The sequence below is a fragment of the Salvelinus alpinus genome, chromosome 2 (genome assembly GCF_045679555.1).
Source record: "Salvelinus alpinus chromosome 2, SLU_Salpinus.1, whole genome shotgun sequence".
In the NCBI taxonomy this organism is placed as follows: domain Eukaryota; kingdom Metazoa; phylum Chordata; class Actinopteri; order Salmoniformes; family Salmonidae; genus Salvelinus; species Salvelinus alpinus.
The window spans coordinates 19,989,268-20,014,758 of record NC_092087.1 but is presented as its reverse complement, the minus strand read 5'-3'; the positions used below and the strand labels follow the sequence as shown (position 1 = coordinate 20,014,758).

General features: G+C 42.4%; 1 protein-coding gene across 2 annotated transcripts in view; it reads right to left on the bottom strand.

Moving 5' to 3' along the window:
- LOC139556059 (contactin-3-like) overlaps positions 1-25,491 on the bottom strand; it is a 96,042-nt gene that overhangs the window by 27,224 nt on the left and 43,327 nt on the right. For both annotated transcript variants that reach the window (XM_071369561.1, XM_071369550.1), the window contains exons 4-8: positions 11,321-11,496; positions 8,876-8,974; positions 3,991-4,194; positions 3,334-3,436; positions 2,718-2,902 (exon numbers count right to left, since the gene is read on the bottom strand). In XM_071369561.1, the coding sequence (XP_071225662.1) occupies positions 2,718-2,902; positions 3,334-3,436; positions 3,991-4,194; positions 8,876-8,974; positions 11,321-11,496 (767 nt within the window). The remainder of the gene's footprint in view (positions 1-2,717; positions 2,903-3,333; positions 3,437-3,990; positions 4,195-8,875; positions 8,975-11,320; positions 11,497-25,491) is intronic.

Here is a 25,491-nt window from a genome sequence, read left to right as displayed (position 1 = left end):
TCAAAATCTGACACGATAGGTGGATTAACAACAACCTAAGCTGTGTTTTGGTAAATTTCACTTGTGATTGCATGATTATAAATATTTTTAGTATTCTTTTTTGAATCTGATAGTTTTTGGAGTTTTCTTCTGCCTTTCAGGACCAGAACGAGCATGTGGTTTTCTGACCATAACGCGCAACCCAAATGGCGTTTTTTTGTTATAAAACTAATATTTATCGAACAAAAATAACATTTATTGTGTAACTGCGAGTCTCGTGAGTGCAAACATCCGAAGATTATCAAAGGTAAGCGATTATTTTTATTGCTTTTCTGACTTTCGTCAGAAAGCATATTTTCAAAATCTTACACGATAGGTGGATTAACAACAACCTAAGCTGTGTTTTGGTATATTTCACTTGTGATTCCATGATTATAAATATTTTTAGTATTATTTTTTAATTTTGGCGCTCTGCAATTCAGTGGTTGTTTAGGAAAATGATCCCGGTAACGGGATCCGTAGCATCAAGAATTAAGTCCTGTGCAACTGGGTCCTGGACTTCCTGATGGGCCACCCCCCCAGGTGGTGAAGGTAGGAAACAACACCTCCACTTCACTGATCCTCAACACTGGGGCCCCACAAGGGTGCATACTCAGCCCCCTCCTATAATCCCTGTTCACTCATGATTGCATTGCCACACATGCCTCCAACTCAATCATCAAGTTGGCAGACAACACAACCATAGTAGGCCTGATTAGCAACAATGACGAGAGAGTACAGGAAGTAGGTGAGGGACCTGGCGGAGTGGTGCAAGGAAAATAACCTCTCCCTTAACATTAACAAAACAAAGGAGCTAATCGCGGACTTCAGGAAAAAGCAGAGGGAGCACGCCCATATCCACATTGATGGGACCGCAGTGGAGAAGGTGGAAAGCTTCAAGTTCCTCTGCGTACACATCACTGACGATCTGAAATGGTCCACCCACACAGACAGTGTTGTGAAGAAGGCGCAACAGCGCCTCTTCAACCTCAGGAAGCAGAAGAAATTTGGCTTGGCCCCTAAGACTCTCACAAACGTTTATAGATGCAAAATTAAGAGCATCCTGTCGGGCTTTATCACCGCCTGGTACAGCAACTGCACCGCCCGCAACCGCAGGGCTCTCCAAAAGGGTGGTGCGGTCTGCCCAATGCATCACCGGGGGCACACTGCCTGCCCTCCAGAACACCTACAGCACCCGATGTCACAAGGCCAAAAAGATCATCAAGGACATCAACCACCGAGCCCCGGCCTGTTCACCCCACTATCATCCAGAAGGCAAAGTCAGCCCAGGTGCATCAAAGTTGGGACCAAGAGACTGAAAAACAGCTTCTATCTATAGGCCATCAGACTGTTAAATAGCCATCACCTTAGAGAATCACTGGTCACTTTAATAATGGAATACTAGTCACTTGAATAATGTTTACATACTGCCTTACTCATCTCATATGGATATACTGTATGCTATTGTACCCTATTTTAGTCAATGTCACTCCGACATTGCTCATCCTAGTATTTATATATTTCTTAATTCCATTATTTTACTTTTAGATTTGTTCGTATTGTTGTGAATTGCTAGATATTACTTCACTGTTGAGCTAGGAACACAAGCATTTCGCTACACCCACATCTGCTGAATATGCGTATGTGACCGATACAATTTTATTTTATTTGAACAGATCCATATACGATGGAATCTCAATTGCACTCCACACTGCCCTCTCCCACCTAGATAAGAGGAATAGTTATATCAGAATGCTGTTCATTGACTACAGCTCAGAGTTCAACACCATTGTCCCCTCCAAGCTTGTCACCAAGCTTGGGACCCTGGGACTGAACATCTCCCTCTGCTACTTGAGCCTGGACTTCCTGATGGGCCGATCCCAGGTGGTGAGAGTATCAGCTCTGCCACGTTGACCTTCAACACGGGAGCTCCACAGGGGTGTGTGCTTAGTCCCCTCCTGTACTCCTTGTTCACCCACGACTGCGTGGCCACATACAACTCCAACACCATCATCAAGCTTGCTGACACCACGACGGTGGTAGGCCTGATCACCGGAGACAATGCGACAGGCAGGAGGTCAGCCTACAGGGAGGTCAGTGATCTGGCAGTGTGTTGCTGGAACAACAACCTCTCCCTCACCGTTAGTAAGACCAAGGAGCTGATCGTGGATTACAGGAAACTGGGGGGCGAGCACGCCCCCATCCACATCGACGGGGCTGCGGTGGAGCGGGTCGAGAGATTCAAGTACCTCTGTGTCCAAATCACTAAGGACTTAAAATGGTCCACTCACATGTGCACAGTCATGAAGAAGGCGCAACAGCACCTCTTCCCCCTCAGGAAGTTGAAAAGGTTTGGCTTGGGAATATGGTATTGGAACTAACCCAGCTTCTTACTTTCTTGTGTTCTTCTTATTTTTTTTCTTGTGTGTTTTTGTTCTACCTTATGTTATTTTTAGTGGTATATTGATATTTATTAATGCATTGTTGGGTTTGGAGCTTGCAAGAAAGGCATTTCACTGTACTTTTGCACGTGACATTAAAACTTGAAATTTCACACAGCCAGGTTTTCTAACAGATGAACAAGGCCAAAGCCAGTATTTTGACTCCAAGCCTACATTTATAAATTTGGGTATCTATTACAACAGCACATTGACTCATAAGTGTCTCTGGATTCCTTCAATGTAAAATGGATCACCTACCCTGGAAGGCGATACGACCTCGTGCAGCGTTTTTCCCCCGGCTATTTTCTGCCACGCACTCATACATCCCTGTGTCTTCCTGCTGGAAATGTGGAATTTCAAGAACAGCGTTGGAGTTCTTCATCTTCACCTTACTGGGAAATGGGACGCCGTTGGTTCTCCTCCAACTTATTTCTGGGACTGGGCTGCAACACAATGAGGAGAAAAAATCCCTTATGACGACTGTCTGTCAGTCTGAGGTGAAAAAACGTGATTAACTGTACAGAAGCTTCTTCTGTGTAATGGAATTCAATATTTCTCTAAAGAGGAGGCTGCCAAAGCCTTTAGAATTAATGTAACCATACAAATCTGGAAATCTGGCTTTCATCCATTTTCACTGTATCAAATTTCAACAGCTTTGCCTTCCTGGACATATGAAAGGATGTTTGATTTTCACATCCTCACAATGTGCTACTGCTTTCTTTACTCCTCTGTAAGTCTGTGATACTTGACTTCAAGACGATGAGTGATATCAATAATATTCCAGCATCCTATGAACAGCAAACCTCCTAATTACGAAGACCTGCATAACAAATAAACCTGCACTCGCCGCACAAACACGTGCACGTTCACTTACTTTCCCAGTGCGAAGCATTCTAGTTTTACCGTGGATCCCTTCGCAGCTGGAACAGTGTCAGGGAAATTAACTTCTATTTTCGGTTCGTATTCACCCATTGCTCCTATGAAAGGGAGACAATACACAAACAGCATTTTGGCATCAATGATTAATGGCACACACACTTTACGCCTTGGAAGACAAGGCTCAACAATAACATGGGCCAAGAAACACAAAGGTCTTTGTGTGTGGAACAGAAACGATCACTGAGAGGTTGGTAAGAGGGAGAGAAACGGAAAAGGTTTATTAAAGATTCAAAGAAGAATACACCTGGGGGAGGGGATGGTATGTATTCATCTCCTGTGGAGATGTGACTTCTTTTCAGACTGAATCTAATATTCAAGCTGCTAGGAGGGCAACAACTCCACCCAATGACTTTTCCCTTTGAGGAGGTAAGGTTACTCTTTGTCTTTTACCAAGTACAATTAGCATTATAGACTATCAGGAAAGAATGGTCTATTGTAGACTGTGTATAGTCTGCCAATGCTTTACACGTTTTGCGAGGTAGACTATTGATGTTGTAGCCTGTGTAGCGCCTATCTCTTTATAAGGGGCTTAATCTGGGCAGTTTGTGCAGTCTGATCAGTGTGTATGTTTACATAAAGGATGGGATCTTACCGTCATTCCTCAGGACCAGTGGTGTAGGAGAGCTGAGGACTTTGCCCTTAGTGATGCTATTGTTGACCACACAGGTGTAGTTGCCCACATCAGAAGGCTCCACTTTAGCGATGTACAGACTTCCTGTCTCCTGGGAGATGAATCGACGACTATCTTGCTGGACAAAGTAGGGGTATTCATTTAAGATCCATGCAAACGTCAGCTCTAGGAGGGAGAGGAATGTGACAGCAATAAATACAGTAGTAGTACTGAACAGTAACATACATGTAGACGTACTAGTCAACATTGAAAAATGCCCTTCTGAAAATATCAGAAATGCGAAATGTTTCAGTGTAGATATATCCTATTGCTGAAATACTGTACTAGAAATCAAATTCAATTTTTTTCTCTTTTTTAAAGTTTCCTTTCAAGAAGATACCAGGTGAATGCAGTAGAACAGCTAATGCTGCACAAGAAAGAGCATCCAAAGGAAAGAGAGCAAACCAAAATGGATTACAGCACCGTACTGGCACTCATGACACATGCCCTGTTCTCTACTCTTAGTGACTCGGGACGGGACTTTCTTCCAGGCTTGTCTCATGCATGCCATTCTTCTCCTCAGCCAACAGGCCTAGCATAATTAAGAACACAGACCACAGCATTACTGAGTCATCTTGAAGAGAGCACAGATTCACAGGCGTGAGGTACTGTAGCAGTAGCCTATCCACAGTGGTGTGGAGGCGAGTGTGTAGGGAGCTAGAAGGTGTGTGCGTACTGTCACTCATTTCCTGTCCCCCTGGGAGCAGAACGCCTTGCAACCTTGGCTGCTGGGATCACGCTTTGGCAGTCGGTTCAATGAAGCCAAAACTAATTCATTCTGATGAAGCAATGCAAGACCGGGTATCCCTGACTCTAAGCTATGTGGCCAGTGATGAACAGTGATAGCATTTGTCAAGCAAATACAAGTAAAGAGGAAAATGAAAATATAGTGCAACAACCTCTTTTCTTATTGAACACAATAGCCATTTATGTAACATGCACAACGTTACAAACATGGCATAGCTACAACACAAAAGGAAACCATCCCATAATTGAGCCCTCGAGAATAAACAAATATTTATGATGAAGCAGAGCCCTAATGCAGTCACTTTAGCTAGCAACAATATTTCATTTGTGGCCATGTCTATGTAACATGAGATATAATGTGTCATTTGAGAAAACATCTATTCCAACATTTGAAGCCACTGAGGCAGAATAAAAACCTGCAGGGATGTCTTATAGTCAGTGGGTAACGATGGGCCCAATGAGTTCAAGGTTGTGCGTGACATTCATGCTTCACAATGCAATGAGAGCAGTGCTACGCTTACTGGGTCGTATTCTCTTGTTCAAATAGGAAAACCAAACCAAACACAATACTGCTATGGTGACAACAACATGTCTGGCCTAAGATCATTTATGAGCGAGAGGCTGTCGCAGTGTGTTTCAAACTGGCTACACAAGGCCATTATCACTTCCTCCAGCTGTACACACACACACACACACACACACACACACACACACACACACACACACACACACACACACACACACACACACACACACACACACACACACACACAATGTGTACTATACAAAAGAGAGGAACCTCTAATGGGTCACGTTTATTTAGGTTTTTGGCAATGAGGCCCTTTATCTACTTCCCCAGTCATAGGAACCGTGTATACCATTTTTATGTCTCTGTGTCTAGTATGAAGGAAGTTAGAGTTGGTTCGCGAGCCGTTAGCGCCATGATACCCATAGACTTCCAGTCATGGAGCTAACGGCAATTAGCATTTACGCTAGAGTTAGTTAGCAACTTCCTTAAACTGCACACAGACATTAAAATGATATCCACAAGTCCAAATCAAATTATATTGGTCACATACACATATTTAGCAGATGTTATTGCAGGTGTAGCGAAATGCTTGTTTTTCTATCTCCAACAGTGCAGTAGTATCGAACAATTCACAACAATACACACACATCTAAAAGTAAAAGAATGCAATTAAGAAATATATACATCTTAGGACGAGCGATGTCAGAATGGCATGGACTAAAATACGGTAGAATAGAATAGAGTATATACATATGAAATGAGTAAAGCAGTATGTAAACATTATTCAAGTGAATAGTGTTCCATTATGAAAGTCCATTTCTATGTGCAGTGGCAAGAAAAAGTATGTGAACCCTTTGGGATTACCGGGATTTATGCAGAAATTGCTCATAAAATTTGATCTGATCTTCATCTAAGTCACAACAATAGACAAACACAGTTTGCCTAAACTAATAACACACAAATTATTGTATTTTTCATGTTTATATTGAATACATAATTTAAACATTAACAGTGTAGGTTGGAAAAAGTATGGAGTCAGAAGTCAGCTAACGTGGAGTCCAATCAATGAGACGAGATTGGAGATGTTGGTTAGAGTTGCCCTGCGCTATAAAAAACACTCACAAAATTTGAGTTTGCTATTCACAAGAAGCATTGCTTGATGTGAACCATGCCTCGAACAAAAGAGATCTCAGAAGACCTAAGATTAAGAATTGTTGACTTGCATTAAGCTGGAAAGAGTTACAAAATAATCTCTAAAAGCCTTGATGTTCATCAGTCCACGGTAAGACAAACTGTCTATAAATGGAGAAAGTTAAGCACTGTTGCTACTCCGTCCTGCAGAGATGACTGCAAGAGCACAGCACATAATTCTCATTGAGGTTAAGAAGAATCCTAGAGTGCCAGCTAAAGACTTACAGAAATCTCTGGAACATCCTAACATCTCTGTTGACGAGTCTACGATACGTGAAACACTAAACAAGACTGGTGTTCATGGGAGGACACCACAAAAGAAGCCACTGCTGTCCCAAAAAAACATTGCTGCACGTCTGAAGTTCATATAAGAGCACCTGGATGTTCCACAGCGCTACTGGCACAATATTCTGTGGACAGATGAAACTAAAGTTGAGTTGTTTGGAAGGAACACAACACTACGTGGGGAGAAAAAAAAGGCACAGCACACCAGCATAAAAACCTCATCCCAACTGTAAAGTATGGTTTGGGGCTGCTTTGCTACCTCAGGGCCTGGACAGCTTGCCATCATCGACAGAAAAATGAATTCCCAAGTTTATCAAGACATTTTGCAGGAGAACATAAGGCTATCTGTCCACCAACTGAGCTCGTCAGAAGTTGGGTGATGCAACAGGACAATGACCCAAAACACAGAAGTAAATCAACAACAGAGTGGCTTCAACAGAAGAAAATATGCCTTCTGGAGTGGCCCAGTCAGTCCTGACCTCAACCCGATTGAGATGCTGTGGCATGACCTCAAGAGAGAAGTTCACCCCCAAGAATATTGCTGAACTGAAACTGTTTTGTAAAGAGGAATGGTCCACAATTCCTCCTGACCGTTGTGCAGGTCTGATCCGCAACTACAGAAAACGTTTGGTTGAGGGTATTGCTGTCAAAGTAGGGTCAACCAGTTATTAAAACCAAGGGTTCATATACTTTTTACACCCTGCAGTGTGAATGTTTACACGGTGTGTTCAACAAAGACATAAAAATGTATAATTTGCAGTGTGTTATTAGTTTAAGGAGACTGTGTTTGTCTATTGTTGTGACTTAGATGAAGATCAGATGTTATGACCAATTTCTGCATAAATCCCGGTAATTTCAAAGGGTTCACATACTTTTTCTTTCCAATGCATATGGGGCAGCAGCCTCTAATGTGCAGGGTTGTGTAACCGGGTGGTAGCCGGCTAGTGATGGATATTTAACAGTCTGATGGTCTCGAGATAGAAGCTGTTTTTCAGTCTCTCGGTTCCAGCTGTGATGTGCCTGTACAGACCTCGCATCTGGATGGTAGCGGGGTGAACAGTCCGTGGCTTGGGTGGTTGATGTCCTTGATGATCTTTTTGGCCTTTCTGTGACATCGGGTGCTGTAGGTGTCCATTTCAGATTGTCAGTGATGTGTACGCCGAGGAACTTGAAGCTTTTCAACTTCTTCATCTGACTCTGAAGTAGATAAAGGGCGTCATTGCCAAAATCTCAAATTATCCCTTTAAAGTGAGTGGTGGTCCTTCGTAGCTCAGTTGGTAGAGCATGGCGCTTGTAACGCCAGGGTAGTGGGTTTGATTCCTGGGACCATCCATACGTAATATGTATGCACGCATGACTGTAAGTCGCTTTGGATAAAAGCGTTTGCTCAATTGCATATATTATGGTCCTGCAACAGGGTCAGCCTGTATGTGCAAAGTCCATTATTCAATACCAAGGAAAGTTGAACTGAGTAGGGTTGCGATCACACACACTTCAATAGCAATCGCAAATGTGCAGAGTCATTCATCTGTACAAGTTGAAAATAGCATGAAAGATAAACAAGATATCCCAGAAAGTGTTTTTGCTTGTTTTTCCTCTAGGGTATAGAATAAATGAGTTTGAAAAATCCCTTTGAATTCTACATTCCATTTGAGTTGGGATAAGTTACAATTGATTATGTAATCCAGGTTTTAAAATCACTTTGCTGGGAACGTATTGCCTAAGGATCAGGTTAAGCCTCCAATTTGAGGAACATCTTTTCATTTGCCCCCAGATTTGTCTCTAATTGAAGGAAATAGTTCAGAATGAAAAACAAACAGAGGCCTATCACGCACGGCTTTATTCTGCAGACATCTGTGCGCAATAAGTTTCATTTGAGGTTGCTAGCTGGAATGATTGCTTTGAGGGCTAACAAATAAGGTGTAATGAATAAACAGATTGTGAATACCCCAAATAACTTCTGTATATAATACTTAATCAAAGATTGTAATGGGATACAGAAGAGCGCTACCTTTCCAGTTATTCATAGATATCTCCAATAAGGAAAAAACATACCTCCAGAATGCATGGGTGGTCCACATAACAAAACCACTCCTTGGCCCTCTCGGACATTGACAGCACTCCGTGCAGTTTGGGTCTTGAAGTTGTCTAGGTCTAATCAACACAAAAATCAAGCTTTAGTGTTACTACAGAATGGATGAATATGCATTATAAAGCATAATGGACAGTAAGCACTAACATGAGCAGCATCATGCCTAAATACAGCTGACAACTCAATCAGTATCAGCCAATGTGTTTCCCACTGTGGTTAGAGTTTCACCAACACATGCATCCGTTATATTGGTTTCTTCAAAGCTCTAAAATCCATGTGGTGGAGGAAACCATTCACAGGTACAGTGATTGATTGCTTTAAAACACACCCAATGCTATACAATAGTTTGAAAAGCAACTGTAACATTGAACATTATTGATGGACTTGAGTATGTGATGTATACCTCACAACACACAGTTGTTATGATAGCAGCAGGAGATTAACTTGCAAAGGGATAAAAAAGAGAGGAGGAAACTGGAAAAACTGAACAAACACAGAGCACATGACGAAAAACAGGATTCAGTGCCAAGAGCAATAACCAACATCATTATTAAATGCAGTGTAATCTTGCACTTAGCTTCCCCATTGATACTCTGGGCGCAATTCATCCCTGCAAATGAAAGGGGGAAAAGCTGACAGACTGAGCTTGTACCTAGGATGATGAAACGTTACTCTGTTTCAGTGAGTGATGGGCAAACCACTGTACCCCTGTGCCTAATGACTCCGCACCCTTGGGCTGGCAGCCCTGCAGTCAGGCCCCGAACACAAACAAAAGAAAGTCAATGTGACCGTTAAGACAAATTGGGAAAAGAGAAGGATTATAGAGGGGAGTGGGAGAGCGAAGGGAAGATTAATGAGCCAGTCTCTGATGACCGTGGTGAAATCCAACACGGCCAAGTCATAGCAGGATTCTGTCCAGGCCACGCGGTGGGTGGCCATCTTCTAACAGAGCAGTGGAGAACTAGAACTCTCAGCCAAGGTGCTGATTCTAAAGCAGGAGGAGGTAGGCTAGCTAGGCTGTCTACAGACAGGTGGTGCAGGCTGGTTGGAAAGCATAACCACACAGCTGCAGCTGATCATGACGGTAATATTAATTTCAAACAGTGGGGGTTGGAACTAAAAGGTACTAATCAGTTAAGGTAGGGAGAGGAGGCCCACCTATACTCCTCTCTCCTCACACAGAAAGTCACAGCAGGGACTGGTGCTAAAACGCAGCACTCTGCAGGCTGGCTCTACCCTGTCTGTAGCAGAATGAGTGCTTCCTCTATGCTAATATGTCTCCTCTGCACAGACTCCAACTCTGAGAGCCAACAAGAATGTGTCGGGAGGAAAGCCAGAAAATATATATAGAGGTATCTTATCCAAACCCTTGCAAAATCTTCAGGTTCATTCTATTTCTATCACAAAGGAATAGCAACACAAGTCACAAGTACTCCCTGGTGTGGCTTCTACCCGTGTTTGATACATTTGTATTACAGTTGTGTTACAGTTGTTCAGAAATTCAATGTAAGTAGGATGAAGTTGATGGCCATAACACATCACAAAAAAGAAACACATCATCAAAATGACAGTTGAATTGTGGAGACAGGAAATGGAGGAAGCAAGCCATCCTTGTCTATGGCAGCTTCTTCATTACGAGGAAAAGCTAGCAGCCTATGCAGCAACCCTCATGTATCGCCAATACCTCCTCTGTGCATTCACCTACTAGACAATAAATATCAAGCAGCTTCCCTCCTCACCTAGGCCCCACAAGTGAGATTCATTATCCAGCGCATGAGGGTAAAGGCAGTCAATCTCTTAAGGGGAAGCTAAGGCTCTCTATCTCTAGGACATGATCAATAGTGAGACGGCATGATCAGTGAGAGGGGAGAGGTGTCTCTACACTGTAGGTCTGTCGGCTCTCTATATGGTAGAGAATCATGCCAAAGCCTCATATTCATATAAATGATTGTGTCTGGTTTGCAAAGTCTTAAGCTTTATTTGTGTTGTTTTCCTTTCAAGTCCAGACCGCAGACGCTGGCATAGATTTGCAAAGTATCAGTCAATACCGAGTGAGCACAGATGCTGTCAAAGCTGGAAACACAGTGACTAATGAGAATCAATGGAGTCAGAAGCTGCCTTACCCATTTTGTTGCATCTGACATTTCATTCAATTAACCCTTAAAAATATATATTTGAAGCAAACCAAACAAGAAATCAGAATGCTAAGGCCACGGCAACACACACACACACACACACACACACACACACACACACACACACACACACACACACACACACACACACACACACACACACACACACACACACACACACACACACACACACACACACACACACACACACACACACACACACACAAACAAACAAACACACACACACGTGTTAAAAATAGCCCAATCACTTACATGCAAATTGCAGAGTGGCTCGGCAGCTGAGGATGATCCCCCATGTGTTGAATGCAGTGCACTGGTATGCCCCCGTGTCTTGGTCCCTGTCCAGACTGTTAATGATCAGGTTGCCTCCAGACATGTGACGCCGGTAGTCACTCCCCAGATCAATGAGTGTTCCGTTAAGCGACCATCTGGAAAGACGTAAACACAATCAGCAGCCTGGCCTCTGGAGATGCACACTCACAAACATTTATCATATGGATCCATTTGATGGGTGCAGGTGGCCATTATTCTGTGAACACCACGAGACAGGAAATATCAAAACATTAGTTTGAATCTTTATGATTCCCTCATGATAAAGACAATTGAATCAAATGAAAGATATTGGATATAATTACCCTGTAATTGTTGGTGTTTTTAGCATGAGACTTTTCATAGTGTATTGGGTTAGCCTAGCTACCTGCCTTGGCATTTCAAAGACTGGCTTATTTGTTTCTATTGTACATTTATTTTATTTATTTATTTTTTATTTATCCGTTATTTTACCAGGTAAGTTGACTGAGAACACGTTCTCATTTGCAGCAACGACCTGGGGAATAGTTACAGGGGAGAGGAGGGGGATGAATGAGCCAATTGTAAACTGGGGATTATTAGGTGACCGTGATGGTTGAGGGCCAGATTGGGAATTTAGCCAGGACACCGGGGTTAACACCCCTACTCTTACGATAAGTGCCATGGGATCTTTAATGACCTCAGAGAGTCAGGACACCCGTTTAACGTCCCATCCGAAAGACGGCACCCTACACAGAGCAGTGTCCCCAATCACTGCCCTGGGGCATTGGGATCTTTGTTTAGACCAGAGGAAAGAGTGCCTCCTACTGGCCCTCCAACACCACTTCCAGCAGCATCTGGTCTCCCATCCAGGGCCTGACCAGGACCAACATAATTGTATTATGGAAAAAATGTACTTCACATCTCACATTAATGATATACAATAATGTTCATGAGTCATAGCGCAAAACAAATAATATTTTCAAGTTGTCTAAAAACATCAATCACCAGCCATGGTAAAAACCAGGATATACACTGAGTGAGGTCAAATAAAGTAAACTATAAAATGTTTTGGACTGTTTAGTACTAATGATTTGCTGCAATAAACAATTTACAAATAGGAAAACTCATTTTTGTTTTTCCAAAGTGAAACAGAAACCTAAAAACGAAAAAGGAAAATTAACGAAGCTGAGAGGCATGATAAGTATGGATTATTTTCCACTTAAGAAAGCAAGTAATTGTGAATGATTAGGATGAGACTTTGAGCCAGCTAGCTTGAACAATGCCATTCTGGGACAGTGAAATGACAATTCCAATGATGAGCAAAAAAAATCTATATTATTTTTCCCCTTTTCAGTACTCCCGCCTGACAGACTACAAAAGATATAGCTGTCTTTCATGTTGTTGACTGCATTATTCATCTATCACAGTGTGGTTTTCACTTAATCAGACATATTTTGTCACCATTCCAGATACCAAAATTATTTTCAAAATGTTTGAAGTTACAGTGTGTGATGAAGCCTATGTTTCCTGGGCGCACAAATATGAATGCAACAAACAAGGGAGTTTGATGACTTATTGAATCTCAATTGCTTTAAAATAAAAATAAACTTGTTTATACATGTTCCAAACTGCTCTGTTGATACAGTATGTGTAACGGCTGTCTTCGTCCTCCTCGTCTGAGGAGGAGTAGGAGATATCGGACCAATACGCAGCGTGGTGAGTATTCATATTTATTAGAATACTTTCAAGAAAGAACAAAAACAATAAACTGACAAAATAAATGAAGACGCAACAGTCCCGAAATAGTGAACACTAAACACAGGAACAATCACCCACAACCCACAATACAAAACAGGCTACCTAAATATGGCTCCCAATCAGAGACAACGACAAACACCTGCCTCTGATTGAGAACCATATCAGGCCAAACACATAGAAATAGACAAACTAGACAAATATTTAGTGTCACACCCTGACCAAACACCCTGACCAAACACATCCTGACCAAACACCCTGACCAAACACACCCTGACCAAACACCCTGACCAAACACCCTGACCAAACACACCCTGACCAAACACCCTGACCAAACACCCTGACCAAACACACCCTGACCAAACACCCTGACCAAACACACCCTGACCAAACACACCCTGACCAAACACCCTGACCAAACACCCTGACCAAACACACCCTGACCAAACACCCTGACCAAACACCCTGACCAAACACACCCTGACCAAACACCCTGACCAAACACCCTGACCAAACACACCCTGACCAAACACCCTGACCAAACACACCCTGACCAAACACCCTGACCAAACACACCCTGACCAAACACCCTGACCAAACACCCTGACCAAACACACCCTGACCAAACACCCTGACCAAACACACCCTGACCAAACACCCTGACCAAACACCCTGACCAAACACACCCTGACCAAACACCCTGACCAAACACACCCTGACCAAACACCCTGACCAAACACACCCTGACCAAACACCCTGACCAAACACACCCTGACCAAACACCCTGACCAAACACACCCGACCAAACACACCCTGACCAAACACCCTGACCAAACACACCCTGACCAAACACACCCTGACCAAACACCCTGACCAAACACACCCTGACCAAACACCCTGACCAAACACATCCTGACCAAACACCCTGACCAAACACACCCTGACCAAACACCCTGACCAAACACCCTGACCAAACACACCCTGACCAAACACCCTGACCAAACACACCCTGACCAAACACCCTGACCAAACACCCTGACCAAACACACCCTGACCAAACACCCTGACCAAACACACCCTGACCAAACACCCTGACCAAACACACCCTGACCAAACAAAACATAGAAACATACACAGCAAACTATGGTCAGGGCGTGACAGTATGATTCATCATGTTACCATAGGTATACAGTCTATAGAAGGAGGATCTCACATGTGTAATCTCGTCCTAATATTTATATATTTCTTAATTCCATTATTTGACTTTTAGATTTGTGTGTATTGTTGTAAATTGTTAGATACTACTGCACTGTTGGAGCAAGGAACACAAGCATTTCGCTACACCTTCAATAACATCTACTAAATATGTGTATGTGACCAATAACATTTGATTTGATTTGATTTATAATGAAGAGGAGAGGGGGAGAGGGAGAGGTGGTCTGGTGGCTAGTTATATTCACAACCACCCCAGAATATCTGAAGTTAATGGGAGAGGACAGTAGGCAGGCTGAGCAGATCAGACACCCCTGGAGCAGATGGCTGAGCTCTGCCTCTGCTGGGTGTGATGGTGTCTATGCACGACACAGCCAGTCACTATGCCAGCCACCCCATCTAGCAGCAGCAGCAGCAACACCTTAAACTGCAAGCCTGAACAGTGGGACAAGTTGTCAGAGACACCCCTCACCTGCCACCTCTAAGTAGCCACCAGAAAAGGCCTGGTATGAAACCCCACTGAGAGTGAAGGCTAGGTGACAGAGCATGAAACTCCCGTCACATATACAGCACCCATTCCATGAGAGTAAGAGTAAACAACAAGGATAGACCACAGTGCTACAGCTAGTGTAATTTCACCACAACACAAGCAGCTGTGGAGTTATTTAACCTGAACCAATATAATTGAAATCACACAAATTACCAAGCAGTCATCACACTGAGCTGTTATTATCACTCCACCAATTAAACCCCATGCGGACATAACTATCCTTTGCCATCAAGCTATTCAAAACATGAATTATCCATGTTAGCATAGTCATATTGTATTTGAGTCGTCACCATCATCATCACCATCATCATATGCAGTGATGTGTATCTCTCTAACAGTCAGTAAAATGGTTCTCATCACCTGTGAGGTTGTGAGCAAAACCTCAAATATGGAGGCAAAAACATTAAATTAGACAACCGGCTCCAATTATATTTTTACTGTGAGAGTATACGATTGTTGCAAGCAGCATGCTGTGACCTGTATAGCAGTCTGTGCCCTCAAACCTGTTTCCAGCTCCGGACAAATGAGGACTAGGGTTGCAAAGGGTCGGAAACTTTCCGGTAAATTTCCAGAATTCTTCCTTGGGAAGTTAAGCCCTGGAATTTGAGGGATTTTGCTTAACTTCTTGACGCTAGGGGTCAGATTATTATATATTTTTTTAAAATAACGTTCCCAATGTAAACTGACTATTTCTCAGATCCAGATCGTAGAATATGCATATAATTTATAGATTAGGATAGAAAACACTCCAAAGTTTCCAAAACTGTCAAAATATTGTCTGAGTATAACAAAACTGATTTTGCAGGCGAAAACCTGAGGAAATCTAACCCGGAAGTGATTTTCTTAAAAATAAATCTGTGTTTCATTTCCCGTCTTTCTTCCATTTAAAGGGGTATCAACCAGATTCCTTTTCCAATGGCTTCCTCAGGCTGTGACCAGGCTTTTATTTTGAAAAATGAGTGAGATTTTTCAAAACTAGTCAGGTGTCCTTTGATTAGTTCCTGCGCGCGAGAGGGGTAGCTCGACATTTTCTTTCTCTCTTTTAATGAATAGGTTACGGTCCGGTTAAAATATTATCGATTATGTATGTTAAAAACAACCTGAGGATTGATTATAAAAAACATTTGACATGTTTCTACGAACATTACGGATACTTTTTGGAATTTTCGTCGAACGGAACGAGGCTGTGGTTTTCTGAACATAACGCGCAACCCAAATGGCGTTTTTTTTGTTATAAAACTAATATTTATCGAACAAAAAGAACATTTATTGTGTAACTGGGAGTCTCGTGAGTGCAAACATCCGAAGATTATCAAAGGTAAGCGATTAATTTGATTGCTTTTCTGACTTTCGTGACCATGCTAATTTGGGGCTAGCTGTTGTAGCATTGATTGCTACACTCACAAAAGCTTGGATTGCTTTCGCTGTAAAGCATATTTTCAAAATCTGACACGATAGGTGGATTAACAACAAGCTAAGCTGTGTTTTGGTATATTTCACTTGTGATTGCATGATTATAAATATTTTTATTAATATTTGGCGCCCTGCAATTCAGAGGTTGTTTAGGAAAATGATCCCGCTAAAGGGATCCGTAGCGCAGAGAGGTTAAATTCATCAAAAAAGTTAGCTTATAACAGTGAACCTTTTTTTGTGGGATACACATAAGGCAATTCTAGGTCTTGTGGCATATTTTGGTTAAACTATCCACAATTCAATGGAATTGCATCCCTCTGCATGTACAGTGCATTCTTCCATCACATGTACAGCTGATTCTCAAGATCTTGCACACTAATGAGATGCTATTGAGCCCACACTACTACACTGTCTGAGCCAAGGACTACATGCTTTCTGGTTTTGATTACAATACTGGGTGGGGTGAATATATTTTATACGACATACATCATTTTTTGTTAACTAGTAAATAGTAGCCTACAGCAAAGTGTGTTTAAATAATTCCTAACTTGTTAACAATTTCTGCTAGTTAGTTTTTGCTACCATGTGGGTTTTAGCTTGCTTGAGCCTGCTAACTGAGGAGTGTTAATTCACCTATTTCCATACGTTTAATTTTAAAACATTTTTCTAACAAAGGAGTTGTTATATCTAACTGCTTAACTATTTATCTGTAAATGGAATTGTATTTTTTTTTTTACAGGAAAATGCCACAGGCTCTATCTGATGTGTGGAGCCATTTCACTGCAGCTAATGTAGAAGGAAAATATGTGTACATTTGCAAATACTGTGCCAAATGTGAAGAATGCAACAAAGATGCAGAATCATCTGGCCAAGTGCATAATGTTCCCTCAGCGTTCACAACAAGCAACCTCTGACAAAAGTCCCTCTACTTCTCTTCGAGGTGAAAATGATGAATCAGACACCTTATCGATAGCAACAGCTCATCATCCTCCTGGAACCTTTTTACTCAATGGAGGAACGTAGTCAGAGAAATGCTGATGAATGTCTTGCTCGAGCTGTGTATGCAACTGGTTCACAGATGCAGAGTTCAAGTGAAGGTCAAGCAAATCGTAGCGAAACCAGACTGTATTGCAATCATCTCTGATGGGTGGTCGAATGTTCGTTGGCAAGGAATAACTAACTACATCATCTCCACCCCTCAACCAGTATTATACAAGAGCACAGACACAAGGGACAACAGACACACCAGTCTCTACATTGCAGATGAGCTGAAGGCAGTCATCAATGACCTTGGACCACAGAAGGTATTTGCACTGGTGAATGACAATGCTATGAACATGAAGGCTACTTGGTCTAAAGTGGAAGAGTTCTACCTCACATCACACCCATTGGCTGTGCTGCTCATGCATTGAATCTGCTCCTCAAGGACATCATGGCACTGAAAGAATGAATACACTCTACAAGAGAGCCAAGGAAATGGTTAGGTATGTGAAGAGTCATCAAGTTATAGCTGCAATCTACCTCATCAAGCAAAGTGAGAGGAATAAGACCACCACATTGAAGCTGCCCAGCAACACCCATTGGGGTGGTGTTGTCAACATGTTTGACAGTCTCCTGGAAGGGAAGGAGTCCCTCCAAGAAATGGCCATATCACAGCCTGCCGATATGGACTGCCCCATCAAGAGGATCTTTCTGGATGATGTATTTTGGGAGAGAGTGGTAAGCAACCTGAAAATCCTGAAACCTATAGCCGAAGAGGATGGCTGACGTTTTACATGCCCGTAATAAACTGTGATATTTTGTTCATTTTTTTGCGTTGTTTGCAACTTATCTTTTTACTTATTTTGTACATAATGTTGCTGCTACCATCTATTATGACCAAATATAACTTCTGGACATCAGAACTGGGATTACTCACCACGGACTGAAATAATCTTTTTCCTTTAACTTCTCTAGGGCAGCATTCGGAATTTTGGATGAAAAGCAGGCCCAAATTAAACTGCCTGCTTCTCAGGCCCAGAAGATATGATATGCATATAACTGGTAGATTTGGATAGAAAACACTAACATTTCCAAAACTGTTAAAATAGTGTCAGTGAGTATAACAGAACTGATTTGGCAGGCAAATCCATTCGGGAAGTAGTTTTTTTTGTTGGTTTTGTAGTTTTCTATTCAATGCCATTACAGTATCCATTGACTTAGGACTCAACTTGCAGTTCCTATGCCTTCCACTAAATGTCAACAGTCTTTAGAAATTGTTTCAGGCTTGTATTCTGAAAAATGAGGAAGTAAGAGCAGTCTGAATGAGTGGACCCTAAAGTGTCACAGAGCTTTTTCATGCACCGAGAGTGCCTTTCTTGTTTACCTTTTATATTGACAACGTTATTGTCCGGTTGAAATATTATCGATTATTTAGGGTAAAAACAACCTGAGGATGGAATATAAACATCGTTTGACATGTTTGTATGAACTTTACGGATACAATTTGGATTTTTTGTCTGCCTGTTTTGACTGCGTTTGAGCCTATGGATTACTGAAGAAAACGCGCAAACAAAACTGAGGTTTTTGGATATAAAGAGACTTTATCGAACAAAAGGAAAATGTATTGAGTAAATGAATGTCTGCTGAGTGCAACCATATGAAGATCATCAAAGGTAAGGGATTCATTTTATCTCTATTTCTGACTTGTGTAACTCTTCTACTTGGCTGGTTACTGTTTGTAATGATTTGTCTGCTGGGCTATGTTCTCAAATAATCGTAAGGTATGCTTTCGCCGTAAAGCATTTTAAAAATCTGACCCAATGGTTGGATTCACAAAAAGTTAATCTTTAAACCTATGTAAAATATGTTTTGTTTTCTGAATTTTTCGAATGACTATTTCTGTATTTGAATTTGGCGCCCAGCAGTTTCACTGGCTGTTGAAGAGGTGGGACGCTAACGTCTCACGTACCCAAGAGAGGTTAACGATTCCAACGAGAAAGATACACTGGTCTCCCGGGAACAGGCCCAGATCCACGTCCTTTGCGTGAAGAAAAGACGGAAGAAAAGAGGACGCAGATCAGGCTGCCTTTTGAGAATCTGTAGGCGAGCGAGTAAACTCCCATTGCCATCAATTCTACTTGCTAACATGCAATCATTGGGATATAAAATGGATGTACCTACGATTACGATTATCCTACCAACGGGACATTAAGATCTGTAATATCCTATGTTTCACCGAGTCGTGGCTGAATGACGACACAGACAATATAGAGCTGTAGGGATTTTCAATGCATCGGCAGAACAGAGAAGCTACGTCTGGAAAGACGAGGAGTGGGGGTGTGTGTCTTTTTGTCAATAACAGCTGGTTTGCGATGTCTAATATTAAAGGAGTCTTGAGGTATTGCTCGCCTGAGGTAGAGTACCTTATGATAAGCTGTAGACCACACTATCTACCAAGAGAGTTCTCATCTATATTATTCGTAGCCGTCTATTTACCACCAAAGACTGATGCTGGCACTAAGAGCGCACTCAACCAACTCTATAAGGTCATAAGCAAACAAGAAAATTCTCATCCAGAAGCAGCGCTCCTAGTGGCCGAGGACTTTAATGCAGGCAAACTTAAATCAGTTTTACCTCATTTTTACCAGCATGTCACATGTACAACCAGAGGAAGAAAACTCTAGACCATCTTTACTCCACATACAGAGATGCATACAAAGCTCTCCCCCACCCTCAAATTGGCAAATCCGACCATAATTCTATCCTCCTGATTCCGGCTTACAAGCAAAAACTAAAGCAGGACGCACCAGTGATTCGCTCAATACGGAAGTGGTCAGATGTCGAGGATTCTACGCTACAGGATTGTTTTGCTAGCACAGACTGGAATATGTTCCGGGATTCATCCAATGGCATTGAGGAGTATATCACCTTAGTCATCGGATTCATCAATAAGTGCATTGACGACATCGTCCCCACAGTGACCGTGCGTACATATCCCAACCAGAAGCCATGGATTACAGGCTACATCCACATCAAGCTAAAGGCTAGAGCTGTTGCTTTCAAGGAGCGGGACACTAATCTGGACGTCTATAAGAAATCCCGCTTTGCCCTCTAACGAACCATCAAACAAGCAAAATACAGGATTAAGATTGAATCCTACTACACGAGAGCAACAGCTGTTCTGGATGATGAGAGCACCAGCTGTTCTGGATGACTGTGATAATGCTCTCGGTAGCCAATGTGAGCAAGACCTTTAAACAGGTCAACATTCACAAAGCCGGGGGGCCAGATGGATTACCAGGATGTGTACTCAAAGCATGCGCGAACTTCACTGACATTTTCAACCTCTCCCTGACTGAGTCTGTAATACAGTGGTTCCTCCTTTAAAAGTTGCAATGTACTGCGGCGCAGCTTGCATGGTGCCGCAGAATTCTATGGCACATTATTTAAGTGTGAACCACTGGTAGCGTTAATATTAGTTAGTGCTAGTTTGACCACCAGAGGGCATCTTTGAGAAGCATTTGGTAGCCTTCAATAATGGCTGTACTAGAGATTGTGGGCACGCGGGAGACCGGGGTTCAATTCCCCGACGGGGAGGAAGGCGTAGGCTATACTTATAAATAAGAATTTGTTCTTAACTGACTTGCCCAGTTAAATCAATCCTATTGCTTCTAACTTCAATACACTCTTTAAATAAATAAGACCTTGACATGATGTGGCCCTTTCTGGGTATAGATTGTGGCTTCCCCCTCTCTCTCACCCTTCTACACCCAGGTTCTGTTATCTCAGGCCATACATTTTTGGGGCGGAGACTCGCTCCCCCTGGTCATGCAGAGAGAGAGACACAGAGAAAACAAAGGATTTCACGTGGCGAACTCTAAATCCCCAAAATGGGAATATGAAACAAAATGTCCACTTGTGAGGAGGTGGGAATGGTCCGTGGACACTTAAGGGATGGGTATGACAAGTGTGTTTCATTTGGTGAACTCAGAGAGGACAGGAACACACACATAACTATATCTCTGAATGTGTACATTTCGCAATTATGGGGTTTGCATCTAATTATTGTATAAAATGAATGAGTAAAGATGAAACTATTTGTGAAATTATGTAATGTGATGTTAAACCTTTAATGTGAGAGAACTGTATTCCCTTTAAAGTTTAACTAAGTCATTGGCCTGCCCCCGTGGGCACAGACATGATCAGGCGTCATAGAACCGCCTTTTCTACTCTTACGAATAAATAATAAATAAATAATGCGTTCATAATGCGTTCATGTGCAAAAGATTAGCATTTCAATTAATATAATTATCAACTGTGTACTGATTTCTTTTGTCTTTCCCGCTCTTTCTCAGTCCACACCCATTTCCCTTTGTCCACCAAGTCGTCATATCGGCTTAGCCCACTAGGGAATCTTCCCTATCATTTGATAGTAACATATCTACTGTTTGTTTGTGCATTTCTGTGATTATTTAGTTAGTTAGTACATAAATGATTAAGCCAATTGGTGTATGGATGATTCATAGTAAAGGCTGGGTTCGTGCAGATAACCAACAATTTACAACGTTGGTAATGAGACTAACGTGAGGTAAAGAATAATTCATTAATATAAGACTAATTGATTAGATATTAAAATATCTGAAAATTATAACTTTGTGATCTGAAGATTTTCCATGGTGCCCCGACTTCCTAGTTAATTACATTTACATGATTAGTTTAATCATGTAATAATAATTACAGAGAATTGATTTGATAAAATAACAGTCTTCAAAGACACAACAACCTACACCACTTTTAACAGCACATTACTCAACAGACTCATGTCGCCTACGGTAGGCCTACAGTATATCAAAAAACATGTGACTCTCCGCAAATAATTACATATAGAGGATTGGAGGATTCTAAATTAAAACCAAAAGCCACCTCATGGGTCTCCCGGTGTAGGCCGGCAAGGGTATCGAACCTGCATCTGTAGCACCATATTTTGCATTGTGGGAGCCCTCATCCACTCCGGAGCCTCCCATCCCAAAAATGATCGTAATACAGAGAGTTGTTGGTATATTGTTCTGCTAATAGCCCATAATGGGCTATTATAATACTGTACATGGTGTCCAGGTCAGGATAACCAAAACATGTATTTATCAAAGAAAGAATGTTGGTACTTATTTATTTTGATCCAAAGCCATGAATGTCACTCAGCTTTATGTAGGTGCCACTATATGACTGATAATATATAATGTTATTTTGGAGGTTATTTCATTTTCAAAAAATTTAAAGAGAGCAATTATAATCTGAATAAAGGCCAAAATAATATTTGTAAAGGCCAAAACATTTATTTCTGTTTTTAGAGGGAGAGAAACGCCGGGCCAATTGTGCACCGCCCATAAAGCCCAAAATATAGCCCTGCTAATAGCAATAATGCCGCTGTACAACGTGACCATGTGTTTGAAAGACTATTTTCCAGTAAGCAACAATCTGTTTACCTGCATTAGACAACTTTGTTGCAATATTTATGTCATTCCGTGATATTTATTCCCACAGTAATTCGTTATGGATCCATAACTAAATAAACATCAGCTGTTTTGAGTTATAAATGTAACACTTCAGAGTACTTAAGCATCGAATACATTGCAGGTAGGGGGATGTTCAGTAGCCGGGCTATAAAGAGTCTACTGTCCTGCTAATCGGGCTACAAGTGTTTGAAAACCTGTTTTCAAAATGCCACCAGCTAACACATAGTAATTCGTTATGGATGCATAACTAAATAAACATCGGCATTTTGAAAGAGTATTTTTATAATTATTTTATTAATGAAAGCATAAAGATGCCATTATTAGTTGCATTGTTTTAGTTTGAACCTGCAGACTGACACTAAGAACAGAACAGCAGGAATGTTTCCCTAGTCAGCGCCAATATTAGCACAATGGCACTTATTAAAGTATTGCCAGTTTGGCGGGGTGGGGGTCCACCCCCCCTTCCTCCTCCTCCCTTTCCAATGGGCTAGGTCGGTCTTCTGTGCGTGGCTCTGCGGCCCATCCCGTGCCCCCTGACCTCGTGCCTTGAACCTTGCGTGCTTTCAGTGGATACACCTGGGGAACTGCAAGGCAGTCCCATTGTGAGCCACTCGGGAGCCATGACCAATATATATTGTCCTGCTAATAACAGGGTTAACAATATATCCTGTGAGAATATCCAACAGGCTTTTATATAATTCTAAATTAATAATAATAATCGCTTTGTTTAAAAAATAACAATATTTTGGAGATGATTTCATTTTCAAATAATGTAAAATGAGCAAGATAAAGGCCATTGTTGAACATGGGGTGAACCATTGTTACTAATTTGTAAATAAAGCCAGTTTGTTACTTTGAATGATTTATTTCTGTTTTTGGAGGGAGAAAAACCAAACACCTACAGCCATCTCATGGGTCTCCCAGTCGAGGCCGGCACGGGTATTGAACCAGCATCTGTAGCAACAGAGATTTTAGACCGCTGCGCCACTCAGGCGCTATACAACTTGACCGGTCAGGAGTGGCCTACAGTACTACAGTAAGAACAAAATAATTCTAACAACATAAAATAATAAAAACCTTTGTGTAACAACAGTTTTAGTAAGTAATACTGAAGTCGTGCACAATTATCAGTTTCTATTTAAGTTCATGTCGCCCATTCCTTTTCAGTTAGAGACACAGTAGGACCCAAAAGCATAATCAGTGCTCTAACTCCCCCTTGCGCTGGTCTGGAGCAATGAAGTGGTGACGCAGGGTACCGTACTAAACCACAAATGACCTATAAATCCCCCGGCATAAGCTCACAACGCTTCAAGCAGACCACCACAATCCCTTTGCCCAAGAAAGCGAAGGTAACCTGCCTAAATGATTACCGCCCCGTAGCACTCATGTCGGTAGCCATTAAGTGCTTTGAAAGCTGGTCATGGCTCACATCAACAGCATCCTCCAGGATACCCTAGACTCACTCCAATTCGCATACCACCCCAACAGATCCACAGATGACGCAATCTCAATCGCACTCCACACTGCCCTTTCCCAGCTGGACAAAAGGAACACCTATGTGAGAATGCTGTTCATTGACTACAGCTCAACGTTCAACACCATAGTGCCCACGAAGCTCATCACTAAGCCTGGGACTAACACCTCCCTCTGCAACTGGATCCTGTACTTCCTGACGGGCCGCCCCAGGTGGTAAGGGTAGGCAACAACACGTCTGTCATGCTGATCCTCAACACTGGGGCCCCTCAGGGGTGTGTACTTAGTCTCCTCCTGTACTCCCTGTTCCCTCATGACTGCACGGCCAGGCACGACTCCAACACCATCATTAAATTTGCCAATGACACAACAGTGGTAGGCCTGATCACCGACAACAACGAGACAGCCTATAGGGAAGAGATCAGAGACCTGGCTGTCTGGTGCTAGGACAACAACCTCTGCCTCAACTTGATCAAGGCAAAGGAGATAATTGTGGACTACAGGAAAAAGAGGACCGAGCACGCCCCCATTCTCATCGACGGGGCTGCAGTGGAGCAGTTTGAGAGCTTCAAGTTCCTTGGTGTCCACATCACCAACAAACTAACATGGTCCAAGCACACCAAGACAGTCGTGAAGAGGGCACGACAAAACCCATTCCCCCTCAGGAGACTGAAAATATTTTTTCCATGGGTCCTCAGATCCTCAAAAGGTTCTACAGCTGCTCCATCAAGAGCACCCTGACTGGTTGCATCACTGCCTGCTACGGCAACTGCTCGACCTCCGACCACAAAGCACTACAGAGGGTAGTACGAACGGCCCAGTACATCCCTGGGGCAAAGCTTCCTGCCATCCAGGACCTCTATACCAGGCGGTGTCAGAGGAAGGCCCTACAAATTGTCAAAGACTCCAGCCACCCTAGTCATAGACTGTTCTCTCTGCTACCGCACGGCAAGTGGTACCGGAGCGCCAAGTCTAAGTCCAAGAGGCTTCTAAACGGCTTCTAAACAACCCCTAAGCCATAAGACTCCTGAACCCCAAATCAAATGGCTACCCAGACTATTTGCTTTCCCCCCCCCCCCCCCCCTCTCCCCCCCCTTTTACACCGCTGGTACTCTCTGTTGTTATCATCTATGCATTGACACTTTAATAACTCTACCTCCATGTACATATTACCTCAACTAACCGGTGTCCCAGCACATTGACTCTGTACCAGTACCCCCCTATATATAGTCTCG